This window comes from Lutra lutra, chromosome 2 (assembly GCF_902655055.1).
Source record: "Lutra lutra chromosome 2, mLutLut1.2, whole genome shotgun sequence".
In the NCBI taxonomy this organism is placed as follows: Eukaryota; Metazoa; Chordata; class Mammalia; order Carnivora; family Mustelidae; genus Lutra; species Lutra lutra.
Genome location: NC_062279.1, coordinates 187,180,378 through 187,201,112, shown reverse-complemented (window position 1 = coordinate 187,201,112; position 20,735 = coordinate 187,180,378). Strand labels below are relative to the sequence as shown.

At 37.6% G+C, this 20,735-nt stretch overlaps 1 protein-coding gene across 1 annotated transcript in view; it reads right to left on the bottom strand.

Moving 5' to 3' along the window:
• The window catches only part of SRP72 (signal recognition particle 72), a 30,837-nt gene extending 10,226 nt beyond the window's left edge, over positions 1–20,611 (bottom strand). The window contains 15 exon segments of the mRNA XM_047719379.1: positions 455–532; positions 669–772; positions 1,807–1,902; positions 3,293–3,357; positions 3,567–3,639; positions 4,844–4,972; positions 5,999–6,130; positions 9,724–9,781; positions 9,875–9,999; positions 10,853–10,884; positions 12,907–13,018; positions 13,098–13,241; positions 14,564–14,687; positions 18,141–18,261; positions 20,461–20,611. Coding sequence (XP_047575335.1) covers positions 455–532; positions 669–772; positions 1,807–1,902; positions 3,293–3,357; positions 3,567–3,639; positions 4,844–4,972; positions 5,999–6,130; positions 9,724–9,781; positions 9,875–9,999; positions 10,853–10,884; positions 12,907–13,018; positions 13,098–13,241; positions 14,564–14,687; positions 18,141–18,261; positions 20,461–20,569 — 1,502 coding nt within the window. The 5' untranslated portion in view covers positions 20,570–20,611.
• Positions 20,612–20,735: the final 124 nt, after the last annotated feature.

Here is a 20,735-nt window from a genome sequence, read left to right as displayed (position 1 = left end):
CACCTTGGGTTTGGGAGTACACCCTGATGAGACTATGATCCAAACTCAGCCAATCAGGGCACTGAATCTCTTATCTTCAGTAACTGTTAGGCATGTGATTTAAGGCAGTTCAATGAGAATGACATTTCAGAATCTTTGACAACTACCCAAATAAAATATGCTTTTTCTTTCTTTCTTTTTTTTTTGCGGCTGGACTTGAACCTGAAGAGATATAAACTGCATCTTGACTTCATTTTTGCTTCTGGATCAAATTGTACCCCAAGTTGGATCTATTACTGTATTTTTCAGTCATGTTGATCAATAAATTCTCATTTTTGCTCTTACTAGTTAGAAGAGTGCTCCGTTTGTTTGCTGAAATTTACAACAGAAAAAGCCACGGTCGCAATAGGTATTGGAAGGGATCTAGCATGCCACTTGGGAACTGTCTGGAATAATAAAAAGCTCAAAAGGATACGCTTTTGCCTTCTCAGGATCTACAAGTGAGTAAGCAGAAATAAGCTGTGCCAGGGTGTGAATATCTTTCGGATTTTGTCTAAAAAAAAAAAAAAAGAAAGAAAGTTAGTGAACAGTTTATGAACCTGGAAAAAATAAACAAGCAAAATAACCTCCTTGTATCAAATAACAGCAATAAAATTTGTATTTTTACATCTTCAGCTTTCAGAACTTACTTCCATAGCTGTTCTAGGTCACTAATTGCCTCTTTCTTCCGCCCATATTTGAGTTTGAAGTTTGCAGCTTCTCTTATCAAGGAAAAATGAGCAGAAGATTTGGGCTAAAGGTTCAATAAAAAAAGGAAAAAATTTTAACTTAGATATCTACCAAGCGCGTGAAGTTACTATATTCATTAGACCCTTAAGATGGACCTATCTATTAAATTCCTCAAAGTTTTATTGAATGAACTAAACAACAACAACAAAATCACAAAAACATACAGGGAGGGAGGTAGACAAATTATACAAGTGATGGCCAATTTTTCAGTGTATGAATTTGGATCACAGCCTATTTTGTTTTAGATTGTCCACAACTAGAAATATTTCCTTATAATCAAATCTTAAAGATATGTCACCACAGTTCTCAAGCATTAATGCAGTATTTCCCAGAACACTGCTATCCCTCTACTGTCAATAGTGCCAATAGTATAAATGCCACCTGTGTGCGTGTGTATTTGTAAGTTGGATACTGCCTATGCAGAGACTCATACTGGAAAAAATGAAGATGTTCCTGTTCCATGTAAACATGAGATACAATTATTTTTTCTTTTTTTAAAAGATTTTATTTATTTGACAGAGAGATCAAAAGAGAGCATAAGAAGGCAGAATGGCAGGCAGAAGGAGAGGGAGAAGCAGGCTCCCCGCTGAGCATGAAGCCAGATGTGGGGCTCAATCTCAGGACCCTGGGATCAGGACCTGAGCCTAAGGGAGACGCTTAATGACTGAGCCACCCAGGTGCCCCATGAGATACAATAATTGCACATATTGATGTTCCACCACTTACTACCATCCACAAGCTCTCTAGCCACTAAAGATGAGCACTCCCATATGTGCTCATGTATTATTGTTTGAGATTATACACAAATACACATAACGAACCAGAAAGGACTTCAAAACAGTAACTGAGCATTTTTTTTTTCATTTTGAAATAACTCTTATTTCTAATAGCTTTATTTGGATCTGGTATACTTAAAAAAAATTAATTTGACAATCTAACAGTATAGTGATTTGGACTATTTCAATTCTCGTAACTTGAGCTCACTCCTACAGCTTTTTATTTTTAGATAGAGACATGCCCTCAAAACAATTTACTTACCTGATGATTTTGATACCACTGGATAGCTTGCGTGAAGACTTCAATGGCACTATCGATATCCTCCTCGTGGCTGTACATAGTCACTAATGCAGATACCTACCCAGACAAAAGTATAAATTAATGAATAAAATTTCCCCTTCTCTCCCAGAATAAGCTTTTTGAGAATGAAAAAATTAGGAAAAAATAGCAAATAAAAGTTGTTAGGCTCTTTGCCTGTACCAAATTCATCATAAAAATTATTATCTTTCTAGGCCATAATAACTAGAAATACCATATACAACCATGGTTCCTAAATACAAAGGTAGTTATCTATAAAATATAACTTTCCTCTTAAACCAGTGCCAGTTCACACTTTGTTACTAGTGCATAGCAAGGTAAGTGTAACAGTTGAGAATAAGTGCTTAGAAAATTAGTTTATATAATAAAATACTACTGGGACATCCAATGTGTGATCAGTGAGGTACACACCAGTGTGGCTAAATTTCCATGATAAGTTCTATCTGGCCTGAGCTACAAAAGGCCAGTGAAAAGCTTGCCTTGGTGTGTTGGAGGGACAGCAAGGAGACCCATGTGGCTAGAGTAGAGTGAGAGTAAGAGGAGCAACATGAGATGAGGACAGAAAGGAAACAGAAACAAGAAGATGGATCGTTGAGAAAATCATTAAAACTGATGAACCTCTGGCTAAATTGATCAGAAAACAAAAAAGAAGACCCGAACAACCAGTACCAGGAATGAGAGAGGGTCTTCAGATATTAAAGGGATAAATAGGAAATACCTGAACAACTTTTATGCCAGTAAGTTCCACAATGATGAAAATGGACAAATTTCTTGAAAGGTAACAGAAGGCAAGATATGAAATTTTAGGAATTTGTATTTGATTCTAATATAGAATAATTGTAGTCCAGCCTTGAAAATGTTAATCTTCAAAGGAGAAAGCATTATCATAATAGTATTATATATTTACTGAGTGCCAACTGTAAACGAGCTGTATTAGAGGATACAGACATGAATAAATGTCCCTAATCAATATATATACATACCACCACCAAAAGCGTTAGACTCTATTTTGAAACAGATGCTTTCATAGCTATATTGGTGATTTCAATCTGTGATGACTGAATCAACACAGAACTAAAAACTACATTTATTAGCCACTATCACTTAATTTTTTAACTCAAAATATCACATTGAAGACATGATAAAATAATTTAGGCTAAGAAATTCCCTATATGGGTCTTAGGTTGTTTAAGCTTGGCTTTTAGTGATAATATAAGGCTTAAATAGTGCCTGGCATATTTACCTGAATAATAAACTAACCCAAAGCAGAACACAAAATGACATTAAATGCAGACCAGATAAGTAACTTATTTTCACTACTACTCCTACATTATGAATAAACAGAAACTAAATACAAAGAAACATCAAACATACCAATAGACTATATAATTCCACTGCTTTTATGGTCTTATTTTAGTTATAAACTCACCATGCCTGGTTTATGCTTTAACTCTTCTATGCTTCTCAATATTAGACATGCTTTGGATATATTACCTTAAGAAATTAAAAACATCATCATCATTATCATACCAAAGTAAGCTTATTATTAAAAACAACAACAAATTTAAGTCCTATTTTGTAGAATCTCAAAAAAAAATTTTTTTGCCAAATTTTTAAAACCACATAGTTCACAACTACTTCAGAAACAATTCAACCATGTTTCCATTAAAATATTTTAATAATGATGAAATAATTATTAATACCTTGGGAAATTTTCAGCTGTGCCATGGTCAGCTTAATTTCAGCTGCATTTTCTGGATGCTGATCTGAAAACTCCTAAAACATTTTTAGTTGGAGAAAAAAAAAAAACCACAATTTACACAACTAACAACACACAGTTCAATTGTCACTTCTACACAGAACTTAAAATCCAGTTTTGTTTTTTTTTTTTTTTTAAAGATCTTGTTTATTTATTTGACGCTGAGAGAGATCACAAGTAGGCAGAGGCAGGCAGAGAGAGAAGGGGAAGCAGGCTCCCCACTCAGCAGAGGGCCAGATGCGGGGCTCAATCCCAGGACCCTGAGACCAGGACATGAGCCGAAGGCTGAGGCCCAACTGACTGAGCCACCCAGATGCCCCTAAAATCCAGCTTTAAAATATTAAAGTCTGGTTTCAGGTCAAAATTGTAATTCTGGGAAAATTTTGAAACAAAATTTGAAAAATTTTGTTTTAAAATTATGCTCTGAAAGTGTAATAATACCAAGTTCCAGGAAATCACTAATAGAGAAATAATAAGATTACTACATAGTTTTGTTTGTTTAAATAAGATACTCAAATAGATGCTGCCTCCTTACTGAGGATACCTGCTAGGTAATTTTGCCCTTCAGGATGGTCCTAATTTTACCCTGTTCAACTTTCAAGGATACTGAACCCTCAGGAATTTCAAACATGTAATCTAACAGCTGATTTAGAATGATGAAAACCAAGTTAGTATCTCTGTATTGTTTGACGTTTTGGACTGGGACTCATTGGAAAATACATTACTGGAAAAAAGAGGTTAAGCATACTCTGGCATCATAAACCTAAAACAAACCTTTAACTCATGCTAAATTGATCTTCAAATGAAAACCATTCTTCAGGTTTATGGTAAACATCCACTAATGCAAATGTTTTTTAAAAATTTTTTTAAAGTAGGCTCCCAGCCCAACGTGAAGCCCCCAGCACAGGGCCCGAATTTACCCACCCTGAGATCAAGACCTGAGCTGAGATCAAGAGTCCAACACTCAACCAACTGAGGCACCCCGGTGTCCCAAAATGTATATTAATGTACATAAAATGTACGTAAAACATAAAACATAAAATGTACATAAACAAAGCTGTAGCTCAAGAATTCACTACAGTGACACTCCGGAATTTGTCTAGTGGTATGTTACCTACTAGTTTTCCCACTTCATTTGCAAGTTTGCAGGCTACTATAATGAAAATGAAACAACGATGCAACTACATGACACCTCATTAAAAATTAAAATAATTCCTTTACCTGAAGCAGCTCTATTGCTTTTGCATGTTGCTTTTCACGGCAGAGCTGGGCAGCTTGGATTAATACAGGCAGGAGATGCTCAGGACTTTGGGACTGTAAACTGGCAGATATTTTGCGGCACTGTTCTGCCTAAAAAACAGCATTTTCCCCCCAAAAAATAAGCTGGTTAATGAAATTAAACATTAAGTGACCAAAAAGAAAAGGAGCGATGGGGGTGGAAGGGACAGGAGCTCAGCTGAAAGACAATAGTGAAGAACTATCTAGGATAAAGAAGTGGTTTATAGTGTCTATTCTCAATTTTTTCCTGTAAGAAGATTTCCATTTATTGAATTTAAGCTATGAGTTGCAAAAGGATTTAGGAAAGGACTAGTTCTTTGGGTGGGGGTTGTGGGCAGAAGGAGAAAGAGAGAATCTCAAACAGGTTCCATGCCCAGCTTAGATCCAGACACCCAACAAGGGCTTGGTCTCACAACCCTGAGATCATGGGCTGAGCCAAAATCAAGAGCTGGATGTGTAACCCAATGAGCCACCCATGCATCCAAGAAAGGACTAGTTCTAAATATTAATTTGGATGCTTAAATTCCAGAGTTTTGTTTAAAAAAAGAAAATACAATTATCACCCTTTGCTTAAAGCAACAAAATGTATAGGTATTTCTTGTCAAAGTATTCAAGAATAATCTGGCTCAGTTCTACGTAATGAAAATGTTACTGCCTCTCACTCTCCCACTGAAAACCTCTGCTATGGAAGAATATGAAATCTTTAGAATTAATCCGTATTAGAATTAGAATTGACCTCCTCAGCATTTGCAACTTGAATAATTATGCACAAACTATAATGAAAGACAGATCTTAAACCTGTAATCACAGCTGACATCTTTGATGATTTCTACTTTAATTCAGAGAGATCAGAAATAAGATGAGAATAGTACCTCACTTACAAGTGTGAAAAGTGCTCTCTTCCTCTTAAAAGGTAGCTACAGACCTTTGCAAATAACTGGGCAAATCACTTGTTTAACAAAATCTATGAAATATGACATTCTGAAACATACACTGGTGTAAGACAAAAACTATACACAGATTGGACTGTTACATCCATTATGCCTCATATGCCATACTCGAAAAGGTTTAGCTAGAGCAATGAGAGATGTTACTTACCTGGTTTGTGTACATAGCAAGCAAAGCTTTGTTAAATTCTATAGCTTGCAGCTGTTTCTTAGAAAGCTTAAACTCTACTCCTTCTGCATTGGTTAATTTCACCTTCTTCTTGGAGTCAAAGACATTTTGGTCCTGACAAAGAAAAATTCATCTGCCATTAACAGCAATCTCAGACTTTAATCTTTTAACACTTCAAGGCTTTACTCCTCTTCCATTTAGTTATTTTATACACAAAAGAGCTTGGAAGATAATACATCTACCTGGTTAGGTTGTTTAAATCCCTAAAAAAATCTGTCTTGGGTTCTTGGTTTTCTTTTGATTTATCCTTCCACTATTAACTGCTTGTTTTGAGCTTCTTGAAGAAAAGTGGACAGAACAAATCTGACATTGGAAATCAGGACTACAAAGGTACAAAGAAAGCTGCAATCTACAAACTATGCCCTTTAGAATTTATATGACAAATGAGGAAAGTAATTCTTTCCTCTTTGAAACAGTCATTATGTAAGCAAATCATTAAAATTCAGAAATAGATTCACACCCCTTTTGAAACCATTTTTAGCACCCCAAAAAAAAAAAATGCTAATGTAACATAGCTACTGTTTTTCTTTTCCTTAAGGCCCTTCTTACCTAGGCAGTAGCTCAAAGAAGCTCAAATTCCCAAACTTCTATGTGCAGCACAAACAGTATTATCTGCCTTTAAAAAGTCCTGTTAAGAATTACAGAATGTCAGGGGCTGCCTGGGTGGCTCAATGGGTTAAGCCTCTGCCTTCAGCTCAGGTCATGATCTCAGGGGCCTGGGATCAAGTCCTGCATGAGGCTCTCTGCTAGGCAGGGAGCCTGCTTCCTCCTCCCTCTCTCTCTCTCTCTGCTCGCCTCTCTGCCTACTTTGATCTCTGTCAAATAAATAAAATCTTAAAAAAAAAAAAAGAAAGAAAAAAATAATTACAGAATGTTGGGGTGCCTGGGTGGCTCAGTGGGTTAAAGCCTCTGCCTTTGGCTTAGGTCATGATCTCAGGGTCCTGGGATCAAGCCCTGCATCAGGCTCTCTGCTCTGCGGAGAGCCTGCTTCCCCCACACCCGCCTGCCTCTATGCCTACTTGTGATTTCTCTGTGTGTCAAATAAATAAATAAAATCTTTAAAAATATATATATTCACAAATAAGTGATAAACTATGTTTTTCAAACCAGGTCTTCTACTAGTTTGAAGACTAAAAGGAGACAAAGAAGAAATCTAAAATAAATACCACTTATTCTGAGTTTGAAGCTTCAAACCACTGTAAAATTATTTTAACGTACAGCAAAAACTTTCATATATATCAATTTCTTTTTAAGATTTTATTTATTTGAGAGAGAGAAAGCACAAGCTGGGAAGAAGGACAGAGGGAGAGGGAGCAGCAGACTCCCTGCTGAGCAGGGAGCCCAACGAAGAACTAGATTCCAGGACCCCAAGACCATGACCCGAGCCAAAGGTAGACAGTTAACCGACTGAGCCACCCTGCTGCCCCACACATAAATCAATTAAGAAACCAGATTTCTAGTTGGTTCTCCTCTGTACTCTTTTAATACTTCAATTCATCATGCATACCACTGCCAGACTTCTCTTAAACTTTGCTATCATGGTACTTATTAAAAAATTTGATTTTCAAGGCCTTCTATACCATACCGTTCAATCTAAATTTTAAAAATTTTGGGGGCGCCTGGGTGGCTCAGTGGGTTAAAAGCCTCTGCCTTCAGCTCCGGTCATGATCCCAGGGTCCTGGTATCAAGCCCCACATCAGCATCCCTGCTCAGCAGGGAGCCTGTTTCCTCCTCTCTCTCTGCCTGCCTCTCTGACTACTTGTGATCTCTGCCAAATAAATAAAATATTTTAAAAAATTTTTTTAAATTTTAACTAGCATGTATGTGTCCTCTTAACTTCTGTTTTCTCACTTTCTTCCCCTAAGTCATAAGTATTTCTCCGTATGTTCATTTGCTTATGCTGTTGGTTAACTTTCAAACCGTAACTCTCTTTATCAAGGGTCAGCTACAAATTTGCCAGCTCAGAGATCTTTTCTTTCACCAATACTGTAGTTAAAAGTAAAAAATTTAAACATGCACAATTTTTTTCAATATCAGAATGAGACTTTTAAATGATGTAATGATTGAGACTGACTTTCATTATTTCTTCTGCATTATCTATTGAATTCAGCACTATTTTGAATAAAAAGTCTGTTGACTCAAGAATGTTAGGGCCGTATATCCCTCTCCCTCTGTGATCTGCTTGCTCTCACTCTCTCTCAAATAAATAAATTTTTTAAAATCTTAAAAAAAAAATACAGATGGGGTGCCTGGGTGGCTCAGTCTTTAAGTATCTGCCTTCAGCTCAGGTCACAATCTCAAGGTCCCAGGATCGAGTCTCCCATAGGGCTCCCTGCTCAGCATTGAGTCTGATTCTCCCTCTCTCTCTGTGATCTCCCTCTCACTCTCTCTCAAATGAAGTTTTAAAAAATATATATTTTTTAAAAGTTTGGTATATACTTACAACAAGATTAAGATATCTTTCCTTCCTGTAATTATAGCAGGTAAAATGAATTCATCCTCACAGCATTTCAAATAATTCACACACACACACAGGCAAGTATATAATGCTGCTAAGATTCAAATGCCAGAATCAATTTTTGAAAACCTAAACCATGCCAAAGGCCTGCAACATGCTCTAACTACTACTCTCTCTAATGCCATTATCTCAGCTCTGGAGCCGTCTGAATTTCTGCTATTGGAGGAGGGAAGTACCATGAAGGACTTTGTGGAGTCAAGACACTGGAATCTGAATCCAAGTTCTACCTCTAACAGGCTGTGACCTTATACAAATTACTTAACTCCTTTTAGCCTCAGATTATATTCCTACAAATTGGAGGCAAGTACTGCCACCTAAAAATATAAGAAGATAGCACTTGAAAAATCACAGTTTATCAAAAGAAATCAAATGTTACTTTTCTTTTTTTTAAAAAGATTTATTTATTTATTTATTTGACAGAAAGAGAGGTCACAAGTAGGCAGAGAGGCAGGCATCGAGGCAGGTAGAGAGAGACGGGGAAGCAGGCTCCCTGATGAGCAGAGACACTGATGCGGGGCTTGATCCCAGGACCCTGAGTTCATGACCTAAGCCAAAGGCAGAGGCTTAACCCAGTGAGCCACCCAGGTGCCCCAAAAGTTACTTACTTTCTACTGACTTCAATTTCAACTCTGAAATGTTCTTCCATTAAAACAATGTTCTAAATGGTGGTTAATTTTACTAGTACGGTAGTCTTTAGAATCATTTATATTCATACTTGTATTATTTTATATGTGCTTTGGGGTGGGAATGTCTCCCTTTCCCCAAAATAAAAACCACCAGAAGAAAAAAATTATATATAGAAAATTTGTCCTCAGACTCACTAGATGAAAATGACACATAAGGTACACACATGCTTAGTTTAAAACTCCAAACAATTTATTTTTCAATCTATAGATTCTCCACATTATTATAAACTGGGAAAAGGGTAAGACTGTCCAGAGACTGTAACTGCAAAAAAGTTTTATTAGCTGAATATAGCTTGCAGAATCATCATCATAAAAGTTAAGCTGTGATTGTGATTTTGCTACAACCAGACTGTGTACAGAAAAAAGAAGTTAACCTAGGATGAAGCAGGTAATACGTTTTCAATGTAAAATATAAGTTTAAGAAAGCCATGGATATGCCATACCTTGTTAATAGTAATGATGTTGTTTGCAATCACAGCTAGCAATCCCACATCTGTTGGCCTATGAACAATAAGCAACAGTCAAAAAGAAACAAACTTTTAAAAGAGGCTTCATCCCCTTATAAAAGGTACTTCATTTTAATAACTTACTTACTTTAGTTTTATTATCTGATTGTAAAGTTGCAACGCTTCCTCTGTACGACCCTGCAGCTGCAGAATATAGGCCATCTGCCCATGAATGATGGCCAGTTCTGCCTGTGGGTCTTCCTCAGTCCCATCCTAAGGAGAAAAAGAAACATTTTTCCCCCTGTAAATTCTCCAAATCCATCTCCATATTTACCAAGTATTCCAAACATTCAAAGGTACACAATCTTAAAGAGAACATATGATTTTCAGAGAGCTTCCCTTCAGAGAGCTTCCCTTATAATCAGTTTGCTTAAATTTAGAAATTTGATAAAGGTGATTTCAAAAGCAAATTATTGTGTAAACAGGTGAGCACCAGAAAACAATAAAAGACTGGTGAAAAGGCCAACAACTGTAAGGACTCTATAATGAAACTACTTCATGACTGTCTCTAAGACAACTGGAAATCTGGGGCGCCTGGGTGGCTTAGCGGGTTGGGCCTCTGCCTTCAGTTCAGGTCATGATCTCAGGGTCCTGGGATCGAGCCCCACATCAGGCTCTCTGCTCAGCAGGGAGCCTGCTTCCTCCTCTCTCTCTGCCTACTTGTGACTGTCTGTCAAATAAGTAAATAAAATCTTAAAAAAAAAAAAAAGACAACTAGAAATCATGACTGTTGGATTATTTGTGGTTCATTTAAGAAATATGCATGGGATTCCTATGAAAGGACCCATATGCAAAGATCTGAGCCTTACATCTAAAACAAGAGAATGAATTTATATTAATATAAATTTAAAATAAAATGTATAAGGCATATGAAAAATTCTGGTATTGTAATTTCCCAGCCTAAGACTCCCATCAAATAATTGATCAAGAGGATTTTTTACTATGATTTATATTTAATAAATCACCACCTATTCCAACAAATCAATAAATACTACAATGAAGCGCCCTATAAGTTTATATTAGTCAGAAGTGTAAAATTTGGGTTTAATAACAGTGGAATACTTACAGAGTCTTCTGATAATGAACGGCGGCAAAGATCTATAGGAAAAAATGATTTTAAAATTAATATTGCAGGGTAACTCTCATTCCTTTCACCATTCTGAAGAGTAAGAATTAAATTCTTAGGCAGAAGATTTCAAGATAATTTTAATAACAAGCAAATTTGTAATTTATTACTAGCATCAACATAAATAATAATAAACATTACATAAATACGATCAGTCCCGGACTATTCTAGCTCTCTGGCATTTTTCTTTCATTTGTAATCTCTAGGTTAAAAAAAAATTTAAGGGCATTGAAAAAATATAAATGCAACAAATGTTCATCGCAAAAAAATCAATGACAAAAATGTAGTAAAGACAATAATCCCACCACCAAGAGACAACCACTATTAGCATTTTCATTACTATTTTTAAAATGCAAAGGCACAGCTGCTTTTAAAATGAAAGTGTGATATTCCATATACGATTTTGAAATCTCTCCTCCCCATTTATTATATTGTGGACATCTTTATAATAAATATCTACATTATTATTATTTTTTAAAATAAAGATTTATTTATTTATTTATTTATTTTAGAGACAGGGAGAGAGAGGGATGGAGGGAGGGAGGGAGGGAGGGAGGGGAGAAGCAGACTCCCTGCTGGGCATGGAGCCTGATGTGGAGCTAGATCCCAGGACCCATGAGATCATGATCTGAGCCAAAAACCAGAGTAGGACCCTTAATGGACTGAGCCACCCAGGTACCCCTAGATCTACATTTTTATTTTAAATGACTGCACAATAGTCTATTCTGTGGTCATGGTAAAACTTAGCCAGTCCTCTTACAGGACAAAACTCATGACGTTTCTAATTTTTTTCTTATGACCATCCCTTCAATTAGCATTCATACAAATACATATATGAATTTATCTAATTATTTCCTTACAATAAATTTCATTTACCTAATTACTGTTAATTATTAATTAATCTAATTATTCCTTCAAATGAAATCCTTGGATCAAAGGGTATGCAAATTTTAAGATCTTCCACATATCACCAAATTCCCCACTGCAAAGTCAGTATTACCTTAACACTCAAAACTTCCATGTATAAGAATGTCTTTTTCCCACACCATTGTCAATACTGGGTATAACCAAGAAATTATAATTCTCAAGCATACTTTTCTTCTCATGATACTCCAAATTCTGCTTTTATTTTAACCTTCAACATTTAAAATTGACCCTCCTTCACCTTTTTCACCCCCACTGTCACTGCAGTCCCTACATCACTTTTATAACTTCCAGGGAAATATGTATGCAAAAGAAAAGTCTACATGTTTTTGGAGTTGAAACCAAACATAAGGTAATAAGACTATTTTTCTTTTTTTCTTAACCAAAAGCTTCAAAGCATGTAAATGTTGCATGTGAAAACATACTAAGGGGAGTTAAACTGTGCTTGAATGGTGTTACCAATATAAATGCAGTATACACACACAGGCACACTGATTATCACCGTACCTGAATGCCAGCTTAATAATGATAACCAAGGGGTGCCTGGGTGGCTCAGTGGGTTAAAGCCTCTGCCTTCGGCTCAGGTCATGATCCCAGGCTCTCTGCTCGGCGGGGGGCCTGCTTCCTCCTCTCTCTCTGCCTGCCTCTCTGCCTACTTGTGATCTCTGTCTGTCAAATAAATAAATAAAATCTTTGAAAAAAAAATGATGACAGCCAATACTTGTTAGATGTTTATGTTATATATGCTAGGTACTATTATAAATGCTTGACATTAACTCAATTTACATTTAACACTCACAGTAACTTATTAAAAAACCTCAAAAATAAGGTCTGGTATGGATGAAAATGGACAAGTACTCTGGCTTAGGGTTTAGACACAAATAGGGAAGATATGCTAAAATGCCAAGAGAAAGGCTAGATGAACTTTGAGAAATTCTTACTGCATCATGTAATTTCCAATTATATAGTTTCCAATTATAAGTCTCACAAATATCAAATTCAATTTTTGGAAATAATGTTTTAAGTTATACGCACATTACAATCACACATAATTTTAATAAACTTCCAACCTTCAGCTTTTTGCAGGATTTTCATTGCTTGGCTCAGCTGGCCTTGTCCTATCAGAGCACATGCAGCATTGTAGCATAGTTCGTGTGTGCCTTCTTGGAGGCCCAAGTTCTCCTGTCATGGAGCAAAATACCAGTCAAACACTAGACAGGAATCTCATTCCATAGCTGTGTGGGTACACAGGGATACTCACTGGAACCACTTTTTCCCAATTGCTTTGAGCTGCAACTACGGCTGAAAGGTTTGTTTTTCTCTCTTCATCATAATCATCTTGGGAGTTTCGGACGAGATCTCTATACACCACTAAGCATTCATCATAGCGTTCTAACCGGTATAACTACGGGGACAAATACCAAGTAAAAGATCAGAGGGGAAGACAAATGTAGTATTATGCCTCAAATATTATATAAACCCTTTTTTGAATCACTAAGTAGGAAAGCTTATTCAGCATGATACAGGCAGTCAACAGTCTTTCCCTTACAATTTTTCAATTAGTTCTGGGTGCTACTAACTCTTCCAAAAACTTGGAATGAATGAATCTCTACTATACTGTAGATCTACAGCCATGATTCAAATAGAAGTCATTGTATTACCTCCTTCCTGAGGCTAGGAAAGTGCCTAAGTGGGTTGTGAAAGAAAACCTGTCCAAAGAATCACCCTGCTACCTAAATCTGACTTACAATGAAAAAATTTTCCCACCCACAAAACGACTCTTAAGCCCCAGTGAACAGGAACAAAATTAGATGTTAACAAAAGGACTTAATATTTCTTAGGAGTTCACTATATTTAATCATTTCCTTCTCCCAGACAGGGAAAAGCTAGGATAGGGTTAATACCAAGTACATAAAATATAATTCTTGCTTATTTCATTCAAGTTGTTCTCAAAGGGCAATAACAACTGCCACTCTGGGTAAATTAAGTCAACTATAAATGACCAAGACTCATGCCCTTCATCAAACTCAGAATGTTGGCATTTACCCTAAATTTGCCCAGCTTACCTTAAAAGTTCTTTATAAACCTACAATCCATGAACTTGTCCAAATCTTTCTCCAACCTGTATGTATTATTTAACTCTTACTATCTCTTGGGGACAATACATATATTACATTATTTGCCCTGACATTTTAAAAATCTTTAAGAGGGTTTAGTTACTTCTAAAACATTTCTGTCCTCTCATCATTAATAGCTCTTTTTTTACATTAAGCTTAATGAAGTCTCTCAAGCCCTTTCAGAATAAGATAGTTTTGAGGAATTCATAAACTAGTTAAATTCATCCAAATTCTTATCTATCATGATTTATGTTATTTTAACCTTAAAACAAAATGTGTTTAAAGCTAGAAAGAAATACATTTTCAAAACTGTATTAGTATATCCCTGGCCTTCATCTTCCCAACTAAAAAAGTCAAAGTTTATAGGATAGTTTTTAATTCTAATTTTCTAATTACCCTGGAGAAATAATTTATTCACAAATTATTATATATGCAACTGTTTGTGTGAAGATCAATAGGAGAGAATATGTTCAAACCTCAAGAATTGGTTTGGTGGCAAGTTTTGTGGAGCATCAGGATGGGCTAAGGTACCTCATCCCTGCTCCTCACTACAGGTACAGTCATGCCCACTCAGGATGATTGTCAACATGTACTTTAAAGCAGTAATTACCACTTGTCCATAAAGCTCCTTTAATTTGTCTGTCTGCTGATTGGCACTCTCTATTGTCTTCAAGGCATTCTCAATTCTGTTCAGCCTGTACTCACAATATGCCTTCTCAAAGGAAAGAGAATTACTGAAAAAGAAAAACAAAACAAAACAAAAAAACAGTATCTGATCATTAGTTAACACTGCAGAGCATCCACTATATGCCACACACTGCTGTAAGCACCTGTTCTATAGTAAGTCATTTAATCTCTATTAACAATAGATGAGAGGGGCGCCTGGGTGGCTCAGTGGGTTAAAGCCGCTGCCTTCGGCTCAGGTCATGATCCCAGGGTCCTGGGATCGAGCCCCGCATCGGGCGCTCTGCTCGGCGGGAAGCCTGCTTCCCTTCCTCTCTCTCTCTGCCTGCCTCTCTGCCTACTTGTGATCTCTGTCTGTCAAATAAATAAATAAATCTTAAAAAAAAAAAAAAAACAATAGATGAGGAAGGGGCACCTGGGTGGCTCAGTCAGTTAAGCGTCTGCCTTCGGCTCAGATCATGATCCCAGGGTCCTGGGATCCAGTCTTATATCGGACTCCCTGCCTAGCGGGAAGCCTACTTCTCCCTCTCTTTCTGCTGCTCCCCCTGCTTGTGCTCTCTCTCTGTCAAGTAAATAAAGAAAATCTCAAAAACAAACAAACAAACAAACAATAGATGAGGAAACCAACAAAGTTTAGTAACATGCCTGAAAATCAGTTCCCAAGTGGCAGAAAACATTACATCCATTTCCCTTGCCTCTCTGGCTTTCATGGACAATCTTAGAATTAACAGACCTTTGAAACAAACATTTAAGAATGAAATCATGAAATCAAGTAACTAAATACAATCTGAACACTATTATTTTTTTCAAGATTTTTTTTTTCAGTAATCTTCACACCCAACATGGGACTCTAACTCACAACCCTGAGATCAAGCGTCATGTGCTCCACCAACTGAGCCACCCAGGTGCCCCTGAACACTATTCTAAATGAGTTATTACAGAAGTATCTTAGCTCTACTCATCAAATAAGCCATATAAATGTGTTCAAAAAGCAAATGAACAGCAAAGAAAAGGTAACTAAAATCTTAAAAGAACATAGTACTTGTAACCAAACAACTGATAAACACACAACAATAAAAACATGGCCTATCTACATTGACAACCCATCTACATTAATGTGACACTTGAAACTCATTTTGGAGTTTCACTTATTTATTTTTATTTTTTAATTTTTAAAATATTTTATTTATTTATTTGACAGAGAGAGACACAGCAAGAGAGGGAACACAAGTAGGGGGAGTGGGAGAGGGAGAAGCAGGCTTCCCGCCAAGCAGGGAGTCCAAGCGGGGGAGCCCGATACAGGGCTCGATCCCAGAACTCTGGAATCATGACCTGAGCTGAAGGCAGACGCTTAATGACTGAGCCACCCAGGCTCCCCTATTTGCTTATTTTTAAAGATTTTATTCCTTTACTTGACAGAAGGAGAGAGAGCCCAAGCAGGGGAGTAGCAGGGAGAGGAAGAAGCAGGCTCCTGGATGTGGTGCTCAATCCCAGGATCTAGGAACATGACCTGAGCTGAAGGCAGCTGCTTAAAAAATGAGCCACCCAGGCACCCCTACAAGTGACTTTTATTCACTGTTTCTCTATCTAGTGTTTGTTTCTGCAAGTAGAGGAAAATACACATATAAATTCTTATATCCTCCTTTTCTTATACAAAAAGTATACTATATAGTTGTTGTCATTTGAATATGGGTTTGAACTGCCTGAGTCCACTGATTTGTGGATTTTTTCCAATAAATATAGTATAGCACCTTAGATATATTTTCTCGTATGATTTTAATATCATTTTCTTTCCTCTAGCTTACTCTAACCTAAAAATATAGTATACAATACATATAACATAAAAATACATGTTAATCAACTATTTATGTCATCTGTTAGGCCTCCAGTCAATAGTAGGCTATCAGTACAGTTTTTTGTTTTTTTTTTTTAAAGATTTTTTATTTATTTATTTGAGAGAGAGACAGTGAGAGAGAGCATGAGTGAGGAGAAGGTCAGAGGGAGAAGCAGACTCCCCATGGAGCTGGGAGCCCGATGCGGGACTCGATCCCGGGACTCTGGGATCATGACCTGAGCTGAAAGCAGTCGTCCAACCAAGTGAGCCACCCAGGTGTCCCTATCAGTACAGTTTTTGAGGAGTCTAAAGTCATACAAAGATTTTCAACTGTGCAGAGGGTTGGTACCCCAACCCCTGAGATGCTCAAGTGTCAACTTTATAATCCAGTATTTCATTAAAGAGTAAATATGCTGCCAAAAACTTTATTTTTTTAAAAGATTTTATTTATTTATTTTCCAAAGATTTTATTTATTCACTTGACAGAGAGAGATTACAAGTAGGCAGAGAGGCAGGCCGAGAGAGAGAGAGGGAGAAGCAGGCTCCCTGCTGAGCAGAGAGCCCAACTCAGGACTCAATCCTAGGACCCTGGGATCATGACCCGGGTGGAAGGCAGAGGCCCAACCCACTGAGCCACCCAGGTGCCCAAGATTTTATTTATTTATTTGACAGAAACAGATCACAAGTAGGCAGAGAGGCAGGCAGAGCAGGGGAAGGGAAGCAGGCACCCCAGCGAGCAGAAAGCCTGATGCAGGGCTCAATCCCAGAACCCTGGGATCATGACCTGAGCTGAAGGCAGAGGATTTAACCCACTGAGCCACCCAGGTGCCCCCCAAAACTTTATTTTATACATATTTCTATTGGGGAATTAGGCATAACTATAAATAAAAATCAAATTACAGTAAAAATTTAGAATATAAATTCACATTTCATGAAATGATAAATTAAATAAATGAAAAAGATTAACAACAGCAAATCTGAGATATTCTAAAGACTGCTGAAGAACTCTGACACCAAACGATCTTGACCTAAAATCATACTCACCTCAATAATTCTCAAAGGAGGTAAGCACAAAGGTCAGGCTATACCTGACTTATATACTGATAAATGTGTGTGTGTGTGTGTATACATATATATACATATATAAGTGTATATGTGTATATATACATATATATGTATATATACATATATAAGTGTATATGTATGTGTATATGTATATATATAAATATATAAGTATATAAATATATATGTATATATAAGTATATAAATGTATATATAAATACATTTATATACTGTCATACCATTCTAAAGGCCTCTACTTACACATCCTACCCTACATGTTCCACCCTCTGACTTTTTAAATTAAACTTCTGAATTGTTCTCCTTATATCCTCCAAAAATTCATTACATTTCTGACCCATATCCTTCAGCAGTTTACCTGCTACTTAGTGGTTCAAAGGGAAGACAGAGGTAAAGAAAAAGGCTCCCTAAAGCAGAAAAGAAGACACTACTGCTCCTTCCAGTTTCAGAAACACTACTTCCAAGCAAAAAAGGAAGGAAGGTAAAAAAATCACTGAATAGTGAGGAAAAAAGAAATAACATGGAAATGGTTGTAGCTATGGTAACCATATTTCTAATAACTGCACAAACAACTAACTGAATCACTTACTTGGCTAACACTTTAGTGTGAGTATTGATGACATTCAAGGCTTCCTTGAAACTTCCATTTTGGATAAGGCATACCACTTTACAGTGTAGGGCAGTTACATCATCCTTGTTGATCTGCAGTACTAGAGAACAATTTTAGGAAAACAAGTTTAAAATCCATTTCCTTCTCACATTTTTACTAAATTTTCCCACCCCTTGCCTCAAGAAGCTACACTTCCAACTGTATAGCAGCAACAACAATTAGTTGAAACATTAAAGAAAATGACTGATCATTTTTAACTTAGGAAGCGGCAAAAAGGCAGTTATAATTTAGTAAGATTTCCAATGAGATTCCCAAGATGCATGTAGCAAAAAGAAAATTTTAAATAATGAAATAAAGAACTAAGAACCTATTTTTCTCCAGTTTTTTCACCTTAGGACACATGCTACATCCTATACATTTCACCAATCGAAAGAAAGAAAGTTCACCAAGAAAGAAAAAAGTTCATGTAGAATTTGGAAGCAAAAATGACTCAGGTTTGAATACAAGCTTGCGTTAGTGTCTTTAGGTCATGGGCAAATCATTTCACTGCCAAATGTTAGTTTTCTGATCTACAAAGAGTATGAAAGTTTATTAAGAAGATTAAATGAGAATAGTAAAAATCTTTAAGTTGTAAAATATACAAATGCCACTTATTTTGCTGGCAGTACTTCCAAAAACCTTTCAAAATTTCCCTTTTCACATAAGACAACACACCAAAAGAGGACAAGGAAAGACTCGGGTAGCAAAGTTTCAAAGCTAAACAGCTCTTTAGTGTCAAAATGACCCCTATCACCCTCCTTGCCCCTGGACAATGTTAGAAACCCAATTCTGTGTAAGAATCATATAAATTTTCACCAATTAAGAGAATTATGTACCGATCAACAAACTGAAAAAAAAAAAAACCAACCGTGATTAAATAATTTCTGCAAAATACTTACTACACTGCTACTGAATAGTACTGGTTGCAGGTTTAGCCAAAGGCTAAAGCTAATTCAAAACAAGTTTAGGAATCGAATTAACTCTAATCAGTTCCTTAATCAGTTTCCTTACTGTCTGAAATCATCGAAAGTGCACTGTGGCACAATCACTTCTTTTCACATTAACAATAGGATACTGAAAATTATACAATCATGTATGCTACTGACTTACTTTGTATGTTACTGCTTTAAAGAGCCAAACCCTGTCTTTGTAATCACTTTTTCAAATCTACCAAACACAGGCTGCATCTTCAGTAAAGAATTTACCATGGCAGAGAGCATTAAAAAGCATGGCCTTACTGCAATTACACAGTAAAGGATACATGAATATAATAAGTAAACCTCATACCAAAGGCAGCTGACTTAAGATTATTAGTTACAGGGGCGCCTGGGTGGCTCAGTGGGTTAAGGCGTCTGCCTTCAGCTCAGGTCATGATCTCAGGGTCCTGGGATCGACCTCAGGGTCCTGGGATCGAGCTCAGGTCATGATCTCAGGGTCCTGGGATCCAGACCCGCATAGGGCTCTCTGCTCAGCGGGGAGCCTGCTTCCGCGTCTCTCTCTGCCTACCTCTCTGCCTACTTGTGATCTCTGTCTGTCAAATAAATAAATAAGTAAATCTTAAAAAAGAAAAAAAAGATTATTAGTTACAGGGCAAAAACAATCAAAAAACAAAAAACCCAAAACGGAAAAACAAAAAAAAAACAAGCCAAACTTTTCTTCCGACGTTATTTCGAATGTTAATGCTTTCACACACACATCTTCTGATCCAATGACACCGGAGAGAAATTTTATCTATGAGAGTGACAGGCCCAACATCCACATCCAGCCCTCTCCCCTCTCCCCTCAGTCTGTACAGCTCCCACCTTGTCAGCTCCAGCTTCAAAACTACGTGTCCCTAGCAGATTCCTCCCTGCGATGCGGCCCTAAAGAAAAAGCTCCCTCAGCAATACTGTCTTGATCACTCTTCTAAAAGGATGGAAAAAAAGGTGGTGATGTGACATATTTGCGAATTAAGGAGTAAAAACGGAGGAGTCGAGTAAGAAAACAGTTTCAAAAAGGCGCATGGAGTTGCGGTCTCTTTAAATTCCACCCTCGCTACCCCGCGATGGGTAAAGAGCGAAGTACACGTGGCTCTAAGCAACCCTTGGCCCAGGGCTGAAGAGGTGGAGCAGAGCGGCCGCAACCCGCGCCCGCCAGGTGTTCGGACCCCCGCGCGCCGCCGCCGGCAGGATCTCCGATCCCCGCGTCTGCTCCGAGGTGGTCGCGCGCGCCGGAAGGAGGCCGCATCCTCCCTGCGGCCTGGACCCGCCCCAGCACTTACTCTTGTTGACGGTCTTAAGAGCGCGCGTGAAGTCACCGTTCTGACCATAACGGTTTACTTCACCCCAGAGCGCAGACACCGAAACCCCCCCACCACCGCCGCTCGCCATCTTGGAGGAGACGCGGGGAGGGGCGGGGCGGGGCGACCTCTGCCCCGGAAGAGGATCTCGGAGGTGGCCAAGCGGAGGAGGAAGCCGGTGGTTGCTAAGCGTCTTGGATTCGGAAGCGTTGGTATCCCTGAGTCAGTGTTGGAGTTAGTAATCTTAGCCGTCTTCG